The following is a 23,928-nucleotide window of genomic DNA, read 5'->3' on the forward strand; positions in this document are numbered from 1 at the left end:
TTTATTGTCACATGTACCGAGGCACAGTGAAAAGCTTTGTCTCGTGAACAATACAGGCAGATCACAGAGTTAAGCAGCATAGATAATTAAATAGTAGGTAAACAGTGGCAACAACAAAAATACAGGTACAGGCGAATGTTAAGAATTTGTGAGTCCATTCAGTATTTTAACAACAGTAGGGTAGAAACTGTTTTGAAACTGCTGGTGTGTGTATTCAGGCTTCTGTACCTCCTCCCCTCTGGTAGAAGTTGTAGAAAAACATTGCCAGGGTGGGATGGATCCTTGTGAATGCTGCCAGCCTTTCCTTGACAGTGGGCCTGTTAGGTGGATTCTACAGATGGGAGATTAGTCTTTGTGATTGTTGGGGCCGAGTTCACCACTCTCAGAAATCGTCTCCAATCTTGAATGGTACAGTTGCCATACCAGGTAGTGATAAATCCAGACAGAATGCTCTCGATGGCGCACCTATAAAAGTTGGCAAGGGTATACACCATCATGCCAAATTTCCTCAGCTGCCTGAGGAAGAAGAGGCATTGTTGGGCCTTTGTAAACAGTGCGTCCACATGAAGAGTCCAAAAAAAACTTGTTGTGGATGACCACTCCCAGGAACTTGACACCCTCCACTTGTTCCACCTCTGTGCTGTTAATGTGTAGGGGGGCATGAGTAGCATCCCACCCAAGTCAATAATGAGTTCCTTGGTTTTGCCTGCATTTAGAGCTAGGTTGTTCTCAGTACACCATTTTTCCAGGTCTTCCACCTCCCGTCTATAGTCTGTTTTGTTGCCATCTGAGATTCGACCGACAATGGTGGTGTCATCAGAGAACTTATAGGTGGCATTAGTCTGGTATTTAGCGATGCAGTCTTGAGAGGATAATAGTGTTGAAGGCTGACTGTAGTCAATGAATAGGATTCTTATGTAGCTGTTCTTGGTGTCAAGATGTTCTAGAGAGGAGTGAAAGGAAAGTGTTATGGCATCTGACGTGGATCTGTTGGTCTGTTAGGCAAATTGGAGTGTTCAAGAGTAGTGGGGAGGCTGGAGTTGATTAATGCCATGACCAGCCTTTCAAAGCACTTCATGACCACCAAAGTTAGAGCCACTGGGCCGCAGTCATTGAGGCATGCTGCATGAACCCTCTTCAGCACAGGGATGATGTTGGCCCTTTTGAAACAGGCAGGGACAGTGGTCTGTTGCAGACAGAAGTTGAAGATGTCCGAGAAGACCTTTGCCAGTTGATCTGCGCATTGCCCTGAGTACATGGCCTGGTACTCCATCTGGTCCCATTGCTTTCCTTGGATTCACACAAAGGAAAACTGATCTGACCTCTGATGCAGGGACTGTTGGGATAGGTTTGGCAGGACTTCTTGGAATAGGTGTTACCTCTCCGCCGAAATTCTGCTCAAAGCGAGCATAGAAGGCATTGAGATGACCTGGGAGGAATGTGTCATCGTCTGCTATCTACCACTCGTTATTATCATATCAATAGGCATGAATGTAAAGATTAAATGCATGGTATACAATACAATACAATAAATAGGAGAAGGAGTATGCTGTATAACTTCTGTGATGCCTGATCTGATCTTGACTGCAATTCCACTTACTTGCCTGTTCCTCAAAATGCTTTAGCTCTCCTTCGGTTCAAAAATCTATATCAGTCTATCTCAATCTGACTATACTCAATGACTCATATAATCATATGGAGTCATATTGTATAATTTGATTAAATATTATTGTTAGACTGTACATCATATGCTTGTTAACAGGTTGGATTTTTCCATTCACATTTAAAAAGCTCTGGTAAGTAAGTTTCATGGCAGATTTTACTCTGATCTGGGGCAAATCTTTTATGTGAAATTCTGCTTTCCATATCATTCCTTAGGCAGTCAACACATTGCATGCTTTTCCTGGAGAATCAATAGGCAACCAACCAACCCATTAAATTCCACTGTGCTGTGCTGCTCTCCCATTATCACTAATGCTAACACATACTTCTTCTGCACAACCTTTTATCCACCTTGGATAACAAATTCCCTCTCTTCTCACACGGCCACTAGTTGCACCCAGTGACTTTCCACCAAGAAGAGGACTGCAGTGGAGAGCCTCAGCTCCAGCTCTGACTCTAAGGAGGAAGGGAGTGAAACACCCAAGGTTCCACCAATGAGGCACTGACTTGCACTCTCCAGCAGCACCAGAAGCTTACCTGGGTTGGATAGTTTATTCAAATTAGCCTCAGGGGTACAATCTAGTGAACATATCACCGACAAGTCTCTGCTACTATGCTGTTCAAAGTCCTGCCATTAACTGTATATTTTTCCTTAACATTTGATTTCCCAAATTGCAGCACCTCTCACTTATCCTAATTAAACTCCATCTGCCATTTCTCCACCCATATCTGCAACTGTTCTATATATCCTGTTGTATCCTTTGACAACTTTCTACACTATCCACAACTCCACCAAGCTTTGTATCCTCTGCAAACTTACTAAACTACCCATCTACATGTTCATCCAAATCATTTATATATATCACAAACAGCAGAGGTCCCTGTATGGATCCCTGTGGAACACCACTAGTCACAGAGCTCCAGCCTGAAAAAACAACCTTCTACCACTACCCTCTGTCTTCTATGGGCAAGCCAATTCTGAATCCATACAGCCAAGTCACTGTGGATCCCATGCATTTTAACCTTCTGGATGAGCCTACCATGAGGGACTTTGTTGAAAGCCTAACTAAAATTTACGTAAACAACATCCACTGCTCTACTCACATTGATCATTTCTGTCACCTCCTTGAAAAATTCAATCAAGTTAGTAAGACATGACCTGCCCTGCATGAAGCCATGCTGACTGCTCTAATTAGGTCATGCTTTTCCAAATGCGCATAAATCCAATCCTTAAGAATTCTCTCCAAAACTTCCCAACCACCGAAATGAGATTCACCGGTTTGTGGTTTCCTGGATTATCCCTATTTTCCTTCTTGTATAGAGGAGCAACATTAGCTACTCGTTAGTCCTTCAGGTCCTCTCCAGTGGCTAGTGAGGATACAAAGATCTTGGTCAAGACCTCAGCAATCTCCTCTCTTGCCTCTCTTAATAACCTTGGATAGATATCATTGGGCCCTGGGGATTTATCCACCTTAATCCTCTTCAAGAGATCCACCATTTCTTTCTTGATCTCAAAATGCCCTAGCATCTTAGCATGCTCCACACAAATCTTGGTATGCTCCATATCCTTTTCCAGGATGAATATTGTTGCAAATGACTCATTTAGGATCTCATCCACATTCTCTGCCTCCAAATACAAGTTCCTTCCTTTATCCTTGAGTGGTCCTACCTTCACCCTAGTTATCCTCTTGTTTTTAATGTATGTGTAGAATGCTTTGGGATTCTCTTTGACCCTACTTGCCAAGGTCATTTCCTGGCCCCCTTTTGATCTCCTAAATCCCTGTCTGAGTACTTTCCTGCTTTCCTCACGGGCCCTGTCGGTTTAACTTCATAAACCTTACATATGCTTCTTTTGACTAAATTCATGATTTTCCTCATTATCCAAGGGCCCCTTACCTTGCCATCCTCATCCTTCCTCCTTAATGGTAAATGCCGGTCTTGAACCTTCCCTAGCTGGTCTTTAAATAGTTTCTATGTGTCAGATGTGGACTTGCCTGATAACAGCTCCTCCCAATTAACACTGTCTAATACAATGTAATTTAGTTGAAGCAAAAAATATCCCACAAGACAGACTACTGCACAGGCACTCACAGGATGGAGGAGTGACAGACAGATGCCCCCTACATTGCATCTTCTCAGGAGGTGCACAACAGAGGTGTCAGGCCCCTCCATCTTCTTCTGCCCATAATTTCAACATCTGTGGCAGTACAAATTGAGGAAGTGAGCTTTCATCAGGGTAGAGGTCTCTTAACAGGCCCGGACCTAAACTCACAAGGAGAGGACTGCCCAAGTCTTTTGAGTCAATACGGTAAACCACACAACAAGTTCCCTCTACTCCAGCTACAGAAGTTGGGCATCTACCTGCCTGGACTGGGAGACAGAGGAAGAAGAAAACATACTTTGGGCACATTGCTAGTATGGAAAAACATCACTTTTATTCACACACTTCCACTTGCACTATTTCAAAGTCTGCAACAGTATGATGTTCACTGTCAGATCTAGATAAGTCACATCTACATGAGAGCTGAGCAGCCACTTCAAGCATCCCAAAGGGTAAAAGATGCTGTAATTGCCAAGCAATGCTCATCACTCACACCTAGCCAGGCATTGTACCATAAAATGGACAACAATGAGGCTAAACACAATGGGCCGTGCACATCATTCTTCACTTACACCCACTTTGTGAGTGAGGATAGGGAATCTGTGATGATTGCACATATCTCTGAAAGAAAGGTTAATTCTAAGTTACAGCTCTTCAAGGGAGCACTGTAACACTCAAGACTGGAAAATGTACAGTGGGCAGTTTACATATCCACTGTCTATCAAACAATGGTCTGCTGAGAAAGGCAGAGTGCAGCCCCTCACAGGTTCAATGCTGTGCTAACCAATAGTATTTCAGGGCAACCTAACAGTTTGGTTATAATGTGGTCTAATTTGGTCCTGCAATCAGTAAGTCGGAAATTAGAAATTAGGACCTCAAAATCAGTCACCCCTAATTATTCCTAGGATCACATGTCAGTGAGTGTTAAAAATCAGAAAATCAGACAGATGAATGTGTAGCTGGTAAGAGGTATGGGAGAAAGGGTTTTAGATTCCTCTGTCAAGGGAACAGATCTAAGACAGATTGCAGTTGTACAAACTGGACAGAGCCAGAACTCAGTTCTTTGCCAGGCATTTTGCTCATGCTGTTGCAGTAGGTTTAAACTAATTCAGCAGGGATGTGAGAACCCAGAGAAAACATTAGAGAATAATACCAGGGTGGATGAAATACTGGGAGAGGCAGATAACACTACAGTAGAAGTAAGGAAATAGAAACAAAATCCCTACAGTGTGGAAGTAGGTCATTCAGACCATTGAGTCCACACCAGCCCTCCGTGCAGCATCCCACGCAGAGCCAAACCCCCAACTCTATCCCTGTAATCCTACATTTCCCATGGCTAATCCACCTACCCTGTACATCATGGACAATTTTAGCATGCCAACCCACCTAATCTGCACATCTTTGAACTGTGAGAGGAAACCAGAGCACCTGAAGGAAATGGGGATAATCTGCAAACTCCACACAGACAATGGCTCGAATTTAACCTGGGTCCCTGATGCTACAAGGCAGCAGTGCTAACCACTAAGCCACCATGCTTAAGTATTTCAGGCCAACTTAACAATCTATGCTGTGGTATAGTGGAAGCAGAGTAAGAGAAAGTAGTGAAGTTTAAATCAGGGTTACACTGCAAATATATGAATTCTTATTACATAAAGGTACTGACTGCCTTGCGGAATTATTATGTTTTGGTCATAATGGAGATCTGACTCAAGGAAGGGCAGGTTTAGGTATTAAATATTCCTGGTTACAAGGGTTCATAAGAAAAAGAAAAGGAAGGAAGGTGGCAATTTTGATTAAGGAGAACTGCTGAAAAAGGATGTGCTACAGGGTTCAAAAACAAAATTAGTATGGCTAGAGTTAAGGAACAAAAAGGCTGAATGACATTGCTTGATGTAATCTATAGACCATTTACTAATGGAAAAGATATAGAGGAATAAATCTGCAAAGAAATTAACAATAGGTGCAAACATCATACAGTAGTTATGATGGGGGACTTTTAATTCCCAGAGTATAAGACTGAAATAATGGTAGTGTGATGTGTAGCAAGGGACAAGCTTAGGTTGTGATCAGGAGAATTTCCTACAGTAGTCCGTGTCCGGTCTAACAAGAAAGGAGGCACTGCTAGACCTGGTTCTTAGAAATTAAGCTAACCAAGGGGGAGCATTCAGAGGACAGTGATTATTGTATCATAAGTTTTAGGATAATAGTGGGAAATGAACAAATAAACAATTTAGGTTAAGAATAGTCAACTATTGCCTGTAAGGACAGGCAATATTCATATGCCAGATCTTTAAAATTGCAATTATGGCATTGTGTTTGTAAGTGTAAGCAGACATAACTTGGACATTTGTAATTTGAGGATCCCTTGTACTTTGTATTATTTTGTTTAGAGCTGAAAATGTGTTGCTGGAAAAGCGCAGCAGGTCAGGCAGCATCCAAGGAACAGGAGAATCGACGTTTCAGGCACGAGCCCTTCTTTAGGAATGAGGAAAGTGTGCCAAACAGGCTAAGATAAAAGGTAGGGAGGAGGGACTTGGGGGAGGGGCGTTGGAAATGCAATAGGTGGAAGGAGGTTAAGGTGAGGGTGATAAGGTGAGGGTGATAGGCCGGAGTGGGGGTGGGGGCGGAGAGGTCAGGAAGAAGATTGCAGGTTAGGAAGGTGGTGCTGAGTTCGAGGGTTAGGCGGCCTGTTTCCCCAATATAGAGGAGGCCACATCGGGTGCAGCGGATGCAGTAAATGATGTGTGTGGAGGTGCATGTGAATTTGTGGCGGATATGGAAGGATCCCTTGGGGCCTTGGAGGGAAGTAAGGGGAGAGGTGTGGGCACAAGTTTTTGCATTTCTTGCGGTTGCAGGGAAAGGTGCCGGGAGTGGAGGTTGGGTTGGTGGGGGTTGTGGACCTGACGAGGGAGTCACGGAGGGAGTGGTCTTTTCGGAATGCTGATGGGGAGGGGAGGGAAATATATCCCTGGTGGTGGGGTCCGTTTGGAAGTGGCGGAAATGACGACGGATGATATGATGTATATGGAGGTTGGTGGGGTGGTAGGTGAGGACCAGTAGGGTTCTGTCCTGGTGGCGATTGGAGGGGCAGGGCTCAAGGGCGGAGGAACGGGAAGTGGAGGAGATGCGGTGGAGAGCATCGTCGACCACGTCTGGGGGGAAATTGCAGTCTTTGAAGAAAGAGGCCATCTGGGTTGTTCAGTATTAGAACTGGTCCTCCTGGGAGCAGATGCGGCGGAGACGAAGGAATTGGGAATATGGGATGGCGTTTTTACAGGGGGCAAGGTGGGAGGAGGTGTAGTCTAGGTAGCTGTGGGAGTCGGTCGGTTTATAGATAATGTCCGTGTTGATTCAGTCGCCCGAGATAGAAATGGAGAGGTCTAGGAAGGGGAGGGAGGAGTCTGAGACGGTCCAGGTAAATTTGAGGTCGGGGTGGAAGGTGTTGGTAAAGTGGATGAACTGTTCAACCTCCTTGTGGGAGCACGAGGCAGCGCCGATTCAGTCATCGATGTAGCGGAGGAAAAGGTGAGGGGTGGTGCCAGTGTAGCTGCAGAAGATGGACTATTCCACATATCTTATGAAGAGGCAGGCATAGCTGGGGCCCATGCAGGTGCCCATGGTTTGGAGGAAGTGGGAGGATTGGAAAGAGAAGTTGTTCAGGGTGAGGACCAGTTCAGTCAGTCGAAGGAGGGTGTCAGTGGAAGGGTATTGGTTGGTACGGCAGGAAAGGAAGAAGCGGAGGACCTTGAGTCCTTCGTGATGGGGAATGGAGGTGTACAGGGACTGGATGTCTATGGTGAAGATAAGGCGTTGGGGACCGGGGAAGCAAAAATCATGGAGGAGGTGGAGGGTGTGGGTGGTGTCCCGAACGTAGGTGGGGAGTTCTTGGACTAAGGGGGGCAGGACCGTGTCCAGGTATGCAGAGATGAGTTCGGTGGGGCAGGAGCAGGCTGAGACAATGGGTCGGCCAGGGCAGCCTGGTTTGTGGATTTTGGGCAGGAGGTAGAAATGGGTGGTGCGGGGTTGTGGGACTATGAGGTTGGAGGTGGTGGATGGGAGATCCCCTGAGGTGATGAGGTTATGGATAGTCTGGGAGATGATGGTTTGGTGGTGGGTGGTGGTGTCATGGTCAAGGGGGCAGTAGGAGGAGGTGTCCACGAACTGGCGTTTAGCCTCAGCGGTGTAAAGATCGATGTGCCAAACTACCACCGCATCTCCCTTGTTTTGTTTATACAAGGTGCCTTCCCCTGTCTTGTCAAACCTATTAATTGCTTTTGTGTGTGCTTGCTTGATGTCACATTTGTATTCTTTCTTCAAGGTAGTTAGTCATAAAATTTGTCTTTATTTCATAGAGTCACAGAGATGTACAGCATGAAAACAGACCCTTCAGTCCAACCCGTCCATGCCAATCAGATATCCCAACCCAATCTAGTCCCACCTGCCAGCACCCGGCCCATATCCCTCCAAACCCTTCCTATTCATATACCCATTCAAATGCCTCTTAAATGTTGCAATTGTACCAGCCTCCACCACTTCCTCTGGCAGTTTATTCCATACACGTACCATGAACTACAATTTAATTGAGGTGTGATTGTTGTAAGCTGAGAAATAAATTAGACCATATTTGTTACAACCAACTGAGAAAATGAGTGGGGTGAGAGATGTGTAATTCCATCTCTTCACCTAGTCATACCACAAAACTAAACTATTTTTACACCAAATAAATCTCAGCACCTCATCACTAATACTTTCAAGACAAAAGAATAGATTAAAAAGTTGGAGCAAGAAAGTAAAAGGAGTTAGCAAATATGTCACTTTCCTCATATCTTTTGATTCTAGCCTCTCTTGGTAATAGGAATAAAGAGTTATAATTTGATTCTTGAGCCAAAAAGCATTGTTATGAGCAATTTTTAACCCGGATAGGTAGATGTCCATTGGAAATAAGAACATTTGTTACAGAAAATAAAACTTTCAGAAAAGCTCAATTTGTAACCACAACATGATGCCAACCTTGTTTGGAATGCATTCTACCTTGACAGGATTTGGCATTATCATAGGAAATGGGCCTACATCAGACTTTGGTCTCAACTGACGATCTTCCCAGTCTTTCAAGGCAATACCAGCTTGCCGTATGGGAAATCCTTTATTAATACAGTACCTTGGACCCCTGAAATAGTTTGAAAAAAACAATGAAAATGTTCAGAACAATACATGCATGTTTGTAACAATACATAGGTGGCTATTTCTGTTGCTAGCTTCTCAGGAATATCATATTCATACTTTAATAGCAGTGAAGAGAATGATTAAAAGCTAGGAGAAAGTGAGGACTGCAGATGCTGGAGATCAGAGTCGAAAAATGTGGTGCTGGAAAAGCACAGCGGTCAGGCAGCATCAGAGGAGCAGGAGAACCAAAGTTTTTAGCATGAGCTCTTCATCAAAAAAGTTGATTGGGAATAATCAATACTTACAGATGTTAGTTACCATAGTGTGTCTATTTTAAAGATAGTGTGTCTGTTTTAAAGTATACAACTGTCATAATCTGGACCTGACAGTATCGTGGGTAAACCCATTTCATAACCTGAGCATAAAGCTTCTTTTATGTGATTTGCAGTTAATAGATTCCACTCTATGCAATATATTAATGAAATATAAATAGATATCCATTAAATATCATAGCCTATATCTCCCAGCCTTGTGTCTGTACTCACCAGTAGAGAAGCAGAGGCGAGACTACATCTGACTGAACTTGACTCAGGTTTTCTACAGTCCACTGAGAGACAGATGAGAGACCCAGCTTTGCACGTGCCTCCTCATTCATACAGTATTCACCCCCATTAAATAAATATCGATTCCGTATCTTGTTCAGGTAACTTCAAGCCAAAGGACAAAATATAATCAAATACATTGTACAGAACAGAGTAGAGCAATGAAAGCATAAATAGGAGAATAATTTAAACAAATACTTTTCATGATACGGAATAATAAACATTATGTTATACATTAACACAAAAGCAGATTAACAATGAGCAGACATACATTAAAACTAATTTGCACGCCTTTTAGTAAGTGAAAATTCTGGGAGTTAAACTAAGTGCTTTGGGTTGTTGGGGAAGGAGGCATTGCTGTGTCTTATTCTAGCCATTTATGCAAGGGGCTGCTTTGTAGTAAAGCTGCTGCTAGTTAGATCTAAGAATGGGCTCAGATTAATAGTGGGCTTTGTTGAGGAGGGTGAGCAGCAACAAGATAAGGGAAAAGTAATTGTCCCTAATTCTGCTACTTTTTAAATGGGAAGAGATGGCAGTCAGTGGAGTGGTATAATCCTCCTTTCAGCTGTAGATCAGGGACCAGTCAAGTGACCCTGGCAATTACGTCTGAGGAAGTGTGTCTGGCTGCAGCTCCTCTCAGGCTGCATGGATTTGTTGAAAGAACTGAGGAGCAGATAGGAGGCAGAGAATATGATAGATAGTAGCTTCAGGGAAGGATCATTCAGTGAACTGATATGGGCAGAACTGAGAAATAAGAAGGGGGTGATCACTTTGATGGGATTGTACTATAGACCTCCCCAGTAGTCAGTGGGAAATTGAGTAGCAATTTGCAGGGAGATTGCAGATAGCAGTAAGAATAATGGGATTGTAATGGTAGGGGATTTTAACTTTCCAAACAAAGACTAGACTGAGGGCTTGGATGGGGAAGAATTTGTTAGATGTGTTCAAGAAAGCTTTCCCAATCAATATGTAGATGGCCCTATTAGAAGAGGGATAAAACTTGATTTCCTCTTGGGAAATAAGGCAGGTCAAATGACTTAGGTATTAGTGGGGGAGTTCCTTGGGACCAGTGACCATGATTGTATTAATTTTAAAATAATTTACAGAAAAGGATAAGCCTGGTCCACAAGTTAAAGTTCTAAGTTAGAGCAAGGCCAATTTTCATGGTATTAGACAGGAACTTACAAAAGTTGACTGCGGAAGGCTGTTTGCCGATAAAGGGCTGTCAGGCAAGTAGAAAGCATTCAAAAACAAGATAATGAGAGTTCAGGGCCCACATATTCATATTAGTGTGAAGGGTGAGGCTGGCAGGAGTAGGTAATGCAGGATGACCCGGGTCAAGAAAAAAAGGAGGTATACATCAGGTATAAACAGCTAGGATCAAGTGAACCACTTAAGGAGTATTGAGAATTTTGGAGTACACTTAAGAGGGAAATCAGGAGGACAAAAAGAGGACATGAAATAGCTTTGACAGATAAGATAAAGGATAATCCAAAGAGATTCGACAAATAAGAGCAAAGGAGCACCTAGGGAGATAATAAGATCCCTTATAATAAGAACATCAAAGCTGTCAATGTATTTTGCATGAGTACTTATGGAGAAATACACAGAAGCTAGGGAACCTGGAGCAATAAATAATGATATCTTGAAAAGAATCCAAATTACAATAGAGGAGGTGCTGGAGGTCTTAAAGTACATAAAGGTAGATAAATCTCTGGGACCTGATCAAGTGTATACCAGAACATTGTGGGAAGCGAGGGAAAAAACTGTGGGACCTTAGCTGAGATATTTGTAGCATCAACACCCACAGGTGAGGTGAAATGTTGTGTCATTATCTAAGAAAGGTTGCAAGCAAAAGCCAGGGAACTACAGACCGGTGAACCTAACATCAGAGGTGGGTAAGTTGTTGGAGGGCATTTTAAGAGACAGGATCTACATGCATTTGAAAATGCAAGGACTGATTAGGGATAGTCAGCATGGATTTGTGCATGGGAAATCATGTCTCAATAAATTGATTGAGTTTTTTGAATAGGTTATGACAAAGATAGATGTAGGTAAAGCAGTAAATGTTGTCCACATGGATTTAGCAAGGCCTTCGATAAGGTTCAATGTGATGGACTAGTTAGCAAGATTAAATTACATGGGATCCAGGGAGAGCTAACCAACTGGGTACAAAATTGGCTTAACGGTAGGAGACAGAGGTGGTGGGAGAGGGTTGTTGCTCATACTGGAAGCCTGTGACCAGCAGTGTGCTGAAAGGATCAATATTGGATCCACTGTTGTTCATCATTTATGTAAACAATTTGGATGAGAATTTAGGAAGCATGGTTAATAAGTTTTGAAGATGACAGGAAAATTGGTGGTAGTGGGAACAGTGAAGAAAGTTATCTCAGAGGAGAATAGGATATTGATCAATTGGGCCAGTGGGCCAAGAAATGGCAGATGGAGTTTAATTTTGATAAATGTGATGATTTGCAATTTGGTAAGACAAAACAGGGCAGGACTTGTGCAGTTAATGGTAGGGTCCTGGGGAGTGTCGTTAGACAGAAAGATCTAGGGGTGTAGATACATAGTTCCTTGAAAGTGGTTTCTCAAGTAAACAGGGTAGTGAAGAAAGCATTTAGCTTGCTTATCTTCATTGGTTAGATCATTGGTTGAGTACAGGAGTTGGGATGTCATGTTACAGTTATATAAAACATTGGTAAAGCCACAATTGGAGTACCGTACAATTCTGGTCACCCTGCTATCGGAAGGATGCTATTAAACTGGAAAGGATGTAAAAGATGAACAAGGATGATACCAAGACAGAAAGTTTTTGAGTTATAAGGAAAGGTTGGATAGGCTGGGACCTTTTTCCCTGAAGTCTAGGAGGTTGAAGGGTGACCTTACGGTGGTTTATAAAATCCTGAGGGGCATAGATAAGGTGAATAGCCAAGGTCTTTTCCCCAGTGTAGGGGAGGTCAAAGCTGGAGGGCATAGGCTTACAGTGAAAGGGTAAAGATTTAAAAGTGACCTGAGGGGCAACTTTTTCACACAAAGCATGGTGCATATATGGAATAAACTGACCAAGGAAGTGGTAGAGGTGTATACAATTACAACAATTATAAGAAATTTGGACAGGTACATGGATAGGAAAGGTTTAAAATGATATCAGCCAAACACAGACAAATGGGATTAGTTCAGTTTAGGATACCTGATTGGCATGGACAAGTTGGGCCAAAGGGCCTGTTTGCATGCTGTATGACTGTATGAATCTCTATGACTCTAATTGGGCTGGACTGATCAGGAAAAGATTAGTCAACATTTTCTTTGGAATTGGAATTCTTTTAAACCCAGTCACAATAATTTTTTGCCAAAAGTACATCATACTGAAAAAAAGGGGTAGGAAGTTGTTCATGATGTTAGGAAGAAGTATTTCATTTCATGGAACTTAATTCTGTGGCAGGAAGGAACTGTATACTGTCAGGATGGGCTCCAGCTGAACCTGACTGGGACCAGGGTCCTAAGTAGAAATGAATAGACAGTCATAAGGACAAAGTATTACTGGAGAGTTCCAATTCAGTAGATATCCTCATATTTGTCTACATTGAAATCTATTTACTAGTTTTCATCATTTACTTATTCAATATCTCTTTGCAATTTTATGCTTCTAATTGTACACCTTATAGTATTGAATTATGTGGCTTTCTATCCCATCTCAGGCCATGAATTAATATAGTGAATAAATAAAGCACTTGCACAGGTCTTGCTGCTCAGTCAAATTACTAACCAGGTCAACAATTTGCCTTCAATTCTATGAGTTCAGCTTTGGTTAACAGGCTTGATTTGGAAGATTTTATCAAATGCCTTCTGGAAGTTCATGGAGATAACATTCACAGACATTTTTCTGTCCACCTTTCTGGTCATCAAAAAAAGTCAATCAGCTTTGTCAGACATAACCTATCCTTTACAAGTCAAGTCTGCATCTCTCCAATCAGTTAAAAGTTTCTGAGGTGTTCAGTCATCTTATCCTTAATTAAAGACCCTGGCAATTTAGTAGTCATACAACTCAATCACGCAGTTTGGTATCTTTTTCCATAACAATGGGTAGCACGAAACAGTGTTTACGTTTAGTGAAGACAAGACTCAATTTTATTTCAATTGTTGCAAAGTAACTGGGAAACTGAACTAATTATTACATGTGAGATGACATCAGAGTTGAATTGATTCTATTACTTGTAAAATTAGATGGTGATTTATTGTTACCTGCTGCTCTAGTTTCCCTTTACCAAACCACACTTGTAGCTTTGGGAGGCTTTTATTCAATGAGAAGGAAATTATATTTTCATAAAATTATAGAACAGTTTAGCACAGAAGGAAGGTGGCGTATTTTAGACATTTAGGCAGTATCTGATTCCTGAGGCATTCATGCAGGAAGATCAGTTGTTTGTGGGTAGGAGGAGGAAGACATTTGGCCCACCAGGTCTTGTTGGATCTTTTGAGGAATAACCTATTTAATTCCCCTCTCTTTTTTCCATGCATTCCTGAATTTTCTCTTATTCGATAATTTATCCTGTGGCCTATAAAAATCTCCTGAATCTATGTGAGTCAATGAGTTCAGTTGCCTAAATGACTAGGTGTGGTGCAGAATAAAAGTTAAAGTGCAGGTTCAATCTGGCTTTGGTAGTTCAGGAACCCTCCAACCACAAGGGATGAATGCAGATTTCTCCAGTTTCCTCATTTCTCCTCCCCCCACCATATCTCAGTCCCAACCCTCGGACTCAGCACCGCCTTCTTGACCTTCAATCTTCTTCACAACCTCTCCGTCCCCACCTCCTCTCCGGCCTATCACCCTCACCTTAACCTCCTTCCACCTATCACATTCCCAACGCACCCCCCCCCCCAAGTCCCTCCTCCCTACCTTTTATCTTAGCCTGCTTGGCACACCTTCCTCATTCCTGAAGAAGGGCTTATGCCCAAAACGTTGATTCTCCTGCTCCTTGGATGCTGCCTGACCTGTTGCGCTTTTCCAGCAACACATTTTTCAGCTTTGGTAGTTCGTGCAGGTTTGATCTCATCTACCCCACATTTGTGCAGTGATTACTCTCAAACTATACATAATCAATTATCTCTCTCTCTCTCTCTCTCTCTATATATATATCTATTGAAGAGAGTCGCCTCTGGTCCTTTCTGGACTATGGCTCTTTACATTACATTGAATCTGTGTGGAGAAGGTTGTGTATTCCAAATTTTAATCACTAATGTATGTAGAAATAAATATTTTTTGTGTTATCAAATTACTTATCTTTGAATTGGAGTTACCATTAGTATAAACTTAGACATGCCAGCCAAAGTGTACACATCACGATCCGCAAGTGGCAATGAAGACATGCCAATCTATTTTCTTTTGTAACTTTCATTCCATCATAATGACGTAAAACATGGACTATTGATTTTTAAATTCCATCATCCAATTTAAAACCTTGAACTTTCATGCACTGAAATGGTTTTAAAAAGGGGACAAAACATTGACTTAAAATGACAACAGGCATCACCTGATCCACATTAATTGAAGTGTCATTAAACCACGTGGATTAGTCAAAGAGCAATAGAATTGAAATTGATTTGAAGATGCCGATGTTGGACTGGGGTGTACAAAGTTAAAAATCAGACAACACCAGGTTATAGTCCAACAGGTTTATTTGGAAGCACTAGCTTTCGGAGCAATGCTCCTTCATCAGGTGGCTGTGGAGTATAAGATTGTAATACACTGAATTTACAGCAAAAGTTTAGTGTGATGTAACTGAAATCATATATTGAATACAACTGGATTGTTTGTTAAGTCTGTCATCTTTTAGAATGATTTTGAGATGCCGGTGTTGGACTGGGGTGTACAAGGTTAAAAATCACACAAAACCAGGTTATAGTCCAACAGGTTTAATTGGAAGCACTAGCTTTCGGAGCAATGCTCCTTCATCAGGTAGTAGTGGAGGGCTCAATTCTAACACACAGAATTTATAGCAAACATTTACAGTGTGATGTAACTGATGTAACTGAAATCTTTTAGAACGAACATGTTGGTTTCAGTTCTTTCATATGTAAATAGCAGAACTTTTAAAAGTTACATTCTCAAGTGAACTTTAACAATTGGTGTCATGTTGGCCCAGATAATACATTGAAGATGTGAGCTGCCCTGTGTGTGACTGTCTGTGCCACAATGGTCAGACTAATTCTAATCTAAAAAATGGATTTACAGAATTTTAAACGGATTCATGCAGTTTTTGAGCAAAGTAAAATGTAATTCTGCAACTACAAATTCATCCCACAAACTTACGTGTATGTATGCGTCTGGGTGGGTGTGTGTGTTGGGGAGGGGTTATGAGTGCCTGTGAGAGAGTGTTTGTTTATGTGTGTGAGTGTGAGTGTAAAGAGGTAAAAGTCTGTGAGAAGGTGTTTGTGTGAGTGTATAAGTGACCATATGAGAGAGGGTCGACGTGTGTGTGTGTGTGTGTGTGTGTGGTGTGCAAAGGGGTCACCTGTAGTGTCACATGAACCCAAGGTCCTGGTTGAGGCCATCCTCATAGGTACTGAACTTGGCTATCAGCCTCTGCTCAGCCATTTTTCGCTGTTGCCTCTCCTGAAGTCTGCTTTGGAGCACGGTCACCTGAAGGTCCGATTTTAAGGTGTTTTCCCACTGGGAGGGAACATTCCTGTCTGATGATTGTTGTGTGGTGTCCATTCATTCGTTCCTGTAGCCTCTGCTTGGTCTCACCAATGTACCATGCCTCAGGGCATCCTTGCCTGCAGCGTATGAGATAGACAACATTGGCTGAGTCGCATGAGTACCTGCCACGTACATGGTGGGACACTCTGACACGTCGTACATCGTCTACCGTGACAAGGTTGCATGGTGTTGTCCCGAAAGCTGGGCAGTTTGCTGTGAACAATGATCTGTTTGAAGTTTGGTGGCTGTTTAAAGGCGAGCAGTGGAGGTGTGGGGAATGTCTTGGTGAGGTGCTCATCCTCACTGATAATGTATTGCAGGCTGTGAAGAACATGATGTAGTTTTTCGGCTCCTGGGAAGTACTGGACAATGAAGGGTACCCTGTTGGTTGTAGCTCGTGTCTGTCTCCTGAGGAGGTCATTACAGTTTTTCGCTGTGGCACATCGGAACTGGCAGTCGAGAAGTTGAGCATCGTACTCCATTCTTATGAGGACATCCCTTTGAGTACTTCCAGATGCCCGTCACGTTCTTCCTCTTCTGAACAGATCCGGTGTATGCGTAGGGCTTGTCCATAGGGGATGGCTGTTTTAATGTGTTTCGGGTAGAAGCTGGAGAAGTATAGCATCGTGATGCTATCGGTGGGTTTGAGGGAGACTGAAGTGCTGAGGTTCCCATCCTCAATGGAGATGCATGTGTCCAAGAATAAGACAGATAGTAGAGAGTAGTTCATGGTGAGTTTCATGGTGGAATGAAACTTGTTGATATCACTGTGTAGTTGTTTCAGTGACTCCTCGCCATAGGTCCAGAGGAAGAAAATGTTGTCATTGCACCTGGTGTATTGTGTTGTTTGGAGGTTCTTCATAGAGAAGAAGTCTTGTTTGAACCTGTGAATGGAAATGTTGGCATATTGGGGTGTAAATTTGGTTCCCATGGCTGTTCCGTGTGTCTGGATGAAGAACTGGTTGTCAAAAGTGAAAATGTTGTGGGCGAGGATAAAGCGGATGAGTTGTAGGACGGTGTTTGGAGACTGGCAGTTGTTGGTGTTGAGTACTGAGGCTGTTGCCGTGGTGCCGTCGTTGTGGGGGATGCTGGTGTAGAGTGCGGAAACGTCCATTGTGACGAGGAATGTTCCCAGTTCAACTGGTCCGTGGGTGCTGGGTTTCTGTAAGAAATCTGTAGGGTTGCGACAGAAGCTGGGGGTCCCCTATACAATGGATTTCAAGATGCTTTCAACATAGCCAGAGAGGTTCTCACACAGGGTACCATTGCCTAATACAATGGCACGTCCTGGTGTGTTGGCTTTGTGTATCTTCGGAAGGCAGTAGAAGTCACCTACGTGAGAAGTACGTTGGATGAGGGCACTTAGGGAACTCTGAAGGTCTGGATCTTGTTCACCTTGGGTTCATGTCACACTACAGGTGACTCCATTGCACTATACACACACATAGACAGACACAGACACTCCTACACACGCATGCACACACACACTTCTACAGACCCATACACTCACACATAAGCTCCCACACTCACACATGCACCTTCTCACAGACTTATATCCCTTTACACTCACACACATAGGAGAAAGTGAGGACTGCAGATGCTGGAGATCAGAGTTGAAAATGTGTTGCTGGAAAAGCGCAGCAGGTCAGGCAGCATCCAAGGAGCAGGAGAATCGACGTTTCGGGCATGAGCCCTTCTTCAGGAATCCTGAAGAAGGGCTCATGCCTGAAATGTCGATTCTCCTGCTCCTTGGATGCTCCCTGACCTGCTGCGCTTTTCCAGCAACACATTTTCAACTCACACACATACACAGACTCTCACACACACTCATAACCCTCGCATGACCCCCAACACACACACCCACCCACATACACAATACACATATAAGTTTGTGGGGTGAATTTGTAGTTGCAGAATTACATTTTACTTGGCTCAAAAACTGCATGAATTCATGTAAGATTCTGTAAATCCATTTTTAGATTAGAATCAGTCTGACCATTGTGGCAAAGACAGTCACACACAGGGCAGCTCACATCTTCAATGCATTATCTGGGCCAACATGACACCAATTGTTAAAGTTCACTTGAGAATGTAACTTTTATATGTTCTGTCATTTACACATGAAAGAACTGAAACCAACACGTTCATCCTAAAAGATGACAGACATAACAAACAATCCAGGTCTTCTTCAATATATAATTTCAGTTTCATCACTCTGTAAACTTTTGGCATAAATTCTGTGAATTACGATTTATACTCCACAACCACCTGATGGAAGAGCAGTGCTCTGAAAGCTAGTGCTTCCAAATATACCTGTTGGACTATCGCCTAGTGTTGTGTGATGTTTAATTTTGGAATTAAAATTAACATTTATCTAAAGGCAATTAAACCAGGCAACACTGCAGCTTCCCATGACACCCAACATATTATGAGGAGTGTGAAAAGGTCCCCATTTCAAATCTTATTTGCACCATTATGAAGAATTTTTCACATTTGGAAAAGAAGCAAAACTTGCAGTTTGTACTTCAAAGAGGTTATTGAAAAAAAAGGATGGAAGATGTGGTTTGACTGTAGAACTGAAACAGGCTGCCAAAAACCTCCTCTCTTTTATTCTCTCTCCTCAGTCTTTCAAGAAGAAAAGCTAATAACAACACTGATTGAATAGAAAGAAACACCAGGAAGTGGAGAACTTAAAACCTAACTGCAAGATTCTCACCAGCTGATGGTCCCAGAAATCAATTGACCAACTGTGGTCTCAGGTTAAACTCTTACACCTCAAGGATGCTCCAGAGCCTTAACTGGCGACTATTTTACTACTTTTTGCATTGAATGCTATCCCGTTTTAACTTTGCAGGCAATAAACTTGTTATTTTTTAACTCCACAAAAATTTTACTGCTACAAGAAAAATTAGTTAATATCATTTTACTTGGAGACAGGTCTGAAAAAACTTAAACCTTGTTGACCAAATAGGAGATTGGGAAAAGGGGAACTGATTCATCCATCTCACTTGGTCATAATAGATTGAGAAAACAATTTTGATCAGGCTCTGGAAGAGGTCCCTGTATTTCGTATAGTGTTGTGAGTTCCTCAACTCCCACCCAATCAGTTGGGCAAAACATCAGTCTAACATTGCACCTAAATGATGGGAACTCCAATAACTTCCATAAAGCTTAGATTCCATTATTAGTCTTTTGACTTTAGCAACAAAAACATAAGTTGCTGGAAAAACTCAGCAGGTCTGGCAGCATCTGTGCAGAGAAATCAAAGTTAACGTTTAGGGTCCGGTTCTGAGGAAGGGTCACTGGACCTAAATGTTAACTCTGATTTCTCTTTACAGATGCTGTCAGACCTGTTGAGCTTTTCCACTTCTGTTTTTGTTTCTGATTTACTTCATCTGCAGTTTTTTCCGTTTTTATTCTGACTTTAACAACTTGTTAAGGGTGCTAGATAAAAGCAATATTTTGTTATTAAGGGGAGAATACTATCAATTGGATTTAGCTGATGTGACAAGTCTAAAACAAATTTCAAACTTTTGCATGATTAATGTCACATGTAAAGGCTACATAAAAAGCATTTATGTTTTCATTTCAATTGAGAGCTGTTTTATAGAAATAATGATCAGATCTTTTACATTAAAACTATGACTAACCTTTGCTTCTTTTTGCTATCCTTGATAACCTTTAATCTTTCAATATCCATCCATAGCCACCAGTATTTCTCACCAGCAGTTCCATGGAGAAATTTCTTGAATTTTTCAATGCCCTTTCGGTTCTTGAAATTGAAGCTATGAGGTGGTTCCACGTAGCAGAAATATCTGATATCACCTTCCTCATTAGTAGAGTCAGATTCCATACTATCTTCGCCCATACCATCCGAAAGATTTTGAGTTTTTATAATATCACTGACTATAGATGATTGCTGTACACCCAACTGAGCTGTTTGAGAAACGTTAGACTTTGGTGCTGGGTAAGTATCACCCTCCAAGTGAAGTTTCATTTTGTCATTCTCAGAAAACAGGTTGGTTTCTGTTCCATGAGTTGCTGCTTTATCAAATGTGCTGACCAGCTGTTTATGAGTTCTTGTTTTAGTGTCAATGTGGATCTTCTGATCATGCAATTCTGCTTTTTCATTGACCTTATCTTCATTCAATGGTGCCTTATTATCAGTGCTTACCTCTTTCTTGTTTCTTCTCTTTACCTTTTGGCCATGTTTAGTTTCATCCTCTGACTTTGGTTCAAGGTAAATAATTTCTTGTCCATTGAAATCGTATCCAGGAACAGATTCAAATAGCTCGTCATCCACAATTACTGGTTTGGACAAACCAGGAATGCAACTATGTTGTGTACTGCCACTGGCCTTTCTGCTACGGTGGGGTATCTTTTCAGCAGCAATACGTAACATAATTTCTTCCATTGCTGAAACATCTAGAGCAATTTAATATTAAGAAGTGTTAATCATAGAGTTATACACTGACATAGTGCAGAAGGAAACCGTGCAGCCCATCTTGCCTTGGCCAGCTCTTTGAAGGAGCTATTGAATTTGTCCTATTCCTTGATCAAATAACCTTGTATATTTTTATTTTCAAGTGTTTAACCCAATCTTTATTGATTAGTGAATCTGCTTAGCAAACTCCACCCCTTCATGGGCAGGGAAAACCATAATAACCCACTATGTAACATGTGTATTCATATCATTTCTGTTTTTTTTAATAGGCACTGCAAATTTATCTCCTTTGGTTACCAATTGTTGTAGCAAGGCAAATGGCTTCATCTTATTCATTTGACTGAAACTCTAAATGATTTTGGACACCTTTATTAAAGCTGCCCTGAACCTTCTCTACCCTAAGAAGATCACCCCAGCTTCTTGTTCCCCTTTTATAGGAAAAGAATGCACAGGTAAAGTATTAGTATGTTATGACACATATTTATTTCTACCTATATTTCATAGAAGCTTAGAAAATAGGAGCAGGTGTAGGCCATTCAGCCCATCAAACCTGCTCCATCATTAAATATGATTATGGGTAATCATCCAACTAGTTACCTTGTTCCTATTTTCTCCTCAACTTTTAGCTCTAAGAACTATATCTGTCTCCTTCTTGAAACACTGATCATTGGGAACATCTTTCCTGGGTTTTTCCTGTCTTGTCCTTTATTTTTTGCTTCTGTAAATTGCAAGTCCCAAAATGTCAGGACAACTTGGAACATAAAATTGTCTATTAATCATGGCTTTTGGCCTAGAGGGACAGGCAACTCTACAACTTAAGCCTTACGTCAACAGGTTTGGAAGTGGATGTTTTGCAATTTGAACTAATTTGTTACATGACATCGCCACTCCCTGGCCGCCCGATGCCTGGGGGGCGAACGCCTCATCTTCTGCCTCTGGACCCTCCAGCCACAGGGCGTCGATGTGGACTTCACCGGTATCCTCATTTCCCTGCCCCCGCCTTGCCCCAGTTCTGGCCTTGCAGCTCAGCACCGTCCTCATGACTTGTCCCCTCTGTCCATCTTCCTTCCCACCTGTCTGCACCACCCTGCTGTCTGATCTGTCACCTTTTCCCCCACCTCATCTGCCTGTTGCACTTTCAGCTACTCCTCCCAGCCCCACCCCTCCCATTTGTCTCTCCAACCCCGGGGCTCCTGGCCTCATTCCTGATGAAGGGATTTTGCTGCTCCTCAGATTCTGCCTGACCTGCTGTGCTTTTTTAACACCACACTCTTGACTCTGGTCTCCAGCATCTGCAATCCTCACTTTTACCTATCACTTTGAGTCTAATGAATGGTGCTCTGATGAACAGTCATCAAACTCAAAATCCAATAGATATGGCCAAGGGGGCTGAGACATAAATGTGTGGAGCTGGGGGGAATGTAGCTGGGAAGGCAATAAATGACAATGGCATGATGGTGATAGGGTGGAGCGGACAGGTGAGAAGTAAGATTGACAGGACAGTTTAAGAAGGCTGTGCTGGAGGGGTGAGGGAAGATGAAGAAACTGGTGAAGTCGACATTGATCCCATATAGTTGGAGGGTCCAACGGTGGAAGATGAGGAGTTCTTCCTCCAGCTGTTGGGTGACTTGGATTTAGCAGTGGAGGAGGCCCAGGACTTGCATGTCCTTGGTGGAGTGGGAGGGGGTCTTATAGAGTCATAGAGATTTACAGCATGGAAACAGACCTTTTGGTCCAACTCATCCATGCCGACCAGATATCCCAACCTAATTTAATCCCACCTACCAGCAACTGGCCCATATTCCTCCAAACACATCCTATTCATATACCCATCCAGATGTCTTTTAAATGTTGCAATTGTACCAGCCTCCACCACTTCCTTTGGCAGCCCATTCCATACACAAATCACCCTCTGTGTGAAAAAGTTGCCCCTTAGGTCCTTTTATATCTTTCCCCTCTTCCCTCTAAACCTATGCTCTTTAGTTCTGAACTCCCTAGACTGTCTATTTATCCTATACCATGCCTCTCCTGATTTTATAAACCTCTATAAGATTACCCCTCAGCCTCCAATGCTCTAGGGAAAACAACCCCAGCCTGTGCAACCTCTCCCTATAGCTGAAATCCTTCAACTCTGGCAAAATCCTTGTAAATCTTTTTCTGAACCCTTTCAAGTTTCACAACATCTTTCCGATAGGAAGGAGACCAGAATTGCATGCAATATTCCAACAGTGGCCTAATCAATGACCTGTACAGCCACAACATGACCTCCCAACTCCTGTACTCAATACTCTGACCAATAAAGGAAAGCATACCAAACACCTTCTTCATTATCCTATCTATCTGTGACTCCACTTTCAAGGAGCTATGAACCTGCACTCCAAGGTCCCTTTGTTCAGCAACACTCCCTAGGACCTTACCATTAAGTGTATAAGTACTGCTAAGATTTGCTTTCCCAAAATGCAGCACCTCTCATTTATCTAAACTAAACTTCATCTGCCACTCCTCAGCCCATTGGCCCATCTGATCAAGATCCCGTTTTATTTTGAGGTAACCTTCTTTATCCACTACATCTCCAATTTTGGTATCATCTGTAAACTTACTAATTATACCTCATGCTCACATCCAGATCACCTATAAATGACAAAAAGTAGTTATCCTTGTAGCACTCTACTGGTCACAGGCCTTCAGTCTGAGAAACAACCCTCCACTACTACCCTCTGTCTTCTACCTTTGAGCCAATTCTGTTTCCAAATGGTTAGTTTTCCCTGTATTCCTTGAGATCTAACCTTGCTCACCAGTCTCCCATGGGGAACCTTGTCGAACACCTGACTGAAGCCCATGTAGATCACGTCCACCGCTCTGCCCTCTTCAGTCTTGTTTGCTACATCTTCAAAAAAACCTCAATCAAGTGTCCAGTTCTGGTTACCCCATTACAAGAAGGATATGGAAGGATTGAAGAGATTTACCAGGACGTTGCCTGGTCTGGAGGGAAGGTCTTATGAGTCAAGGCTGAGAGATTTGGGTCTGTTCTCCTTGGAAAAAAGAAGGCTAAGAGGGGATTTGATAGAGACATACAAGATGATCAGAGGATTAGATAAGGTGGACAGTGAGAGTCTTTTTCTTTGGGTAATAAAGTCAGCTTATACGATGGGGCATAACTACAAACTGAGGTGTTATAGATTTAAGACAGGTGTCAGAGGCAGGTTCTTTACTCAGAGTGGTAAGAGTGTGGAATGCCTGCCTATGTAGTTAA

General features: G+C 42.4%; 1 protein-coding gene across 1 annotated transcript in view; it reads right to left on the reverse strand.

The window, feature by feature from the left end:
- Nucleotides 1–23,928, reverse strand: part of LOC140476797 (regulator of G-protein signaling 22-like) — a 142,940-nt gene that overhangs the window by 62,733 nt on the left and 56,279 nt on the right. The window contains exons 8-10 of the mRNA XM_072569592.1: nucleotides 19,882–20,656; nucleotides 9,472–9,633; nucleotides 8,774–8,930 (exon numbers count right to left, since the gene is read on the reverse strand). Coding sequence (XP_072425693.1) covers nucleotides 8,774–8,930; nucleotides 9,472–9,633; nucleotides 19,882–20,656 — 1,094 coding nt within the window. The remainder of the gene's footprint in view (nucleotides 1–8,773; nucleotides 8,931–9,471; nucleotides 9,634–19,881; nucleotides 20,657–23,928) is intronic.

The sequence above is a fragment of the Chiloscyllium punctatum genome, chromosome 5 (genome assembly GCF_047496795.1).
Source record: "Chiloscyllium punctatum isolate Juve2018m chromosome 5, sChiPun1.3, whole genome shotgun sequence".
Lineage (NCBI taxonomy): Eukaryota > Metazoa > Chordata > Chondrichthyes > Orectolobiformes > Hemiscylliidae > Chiloscyllium > Chiloscyllium punctatum.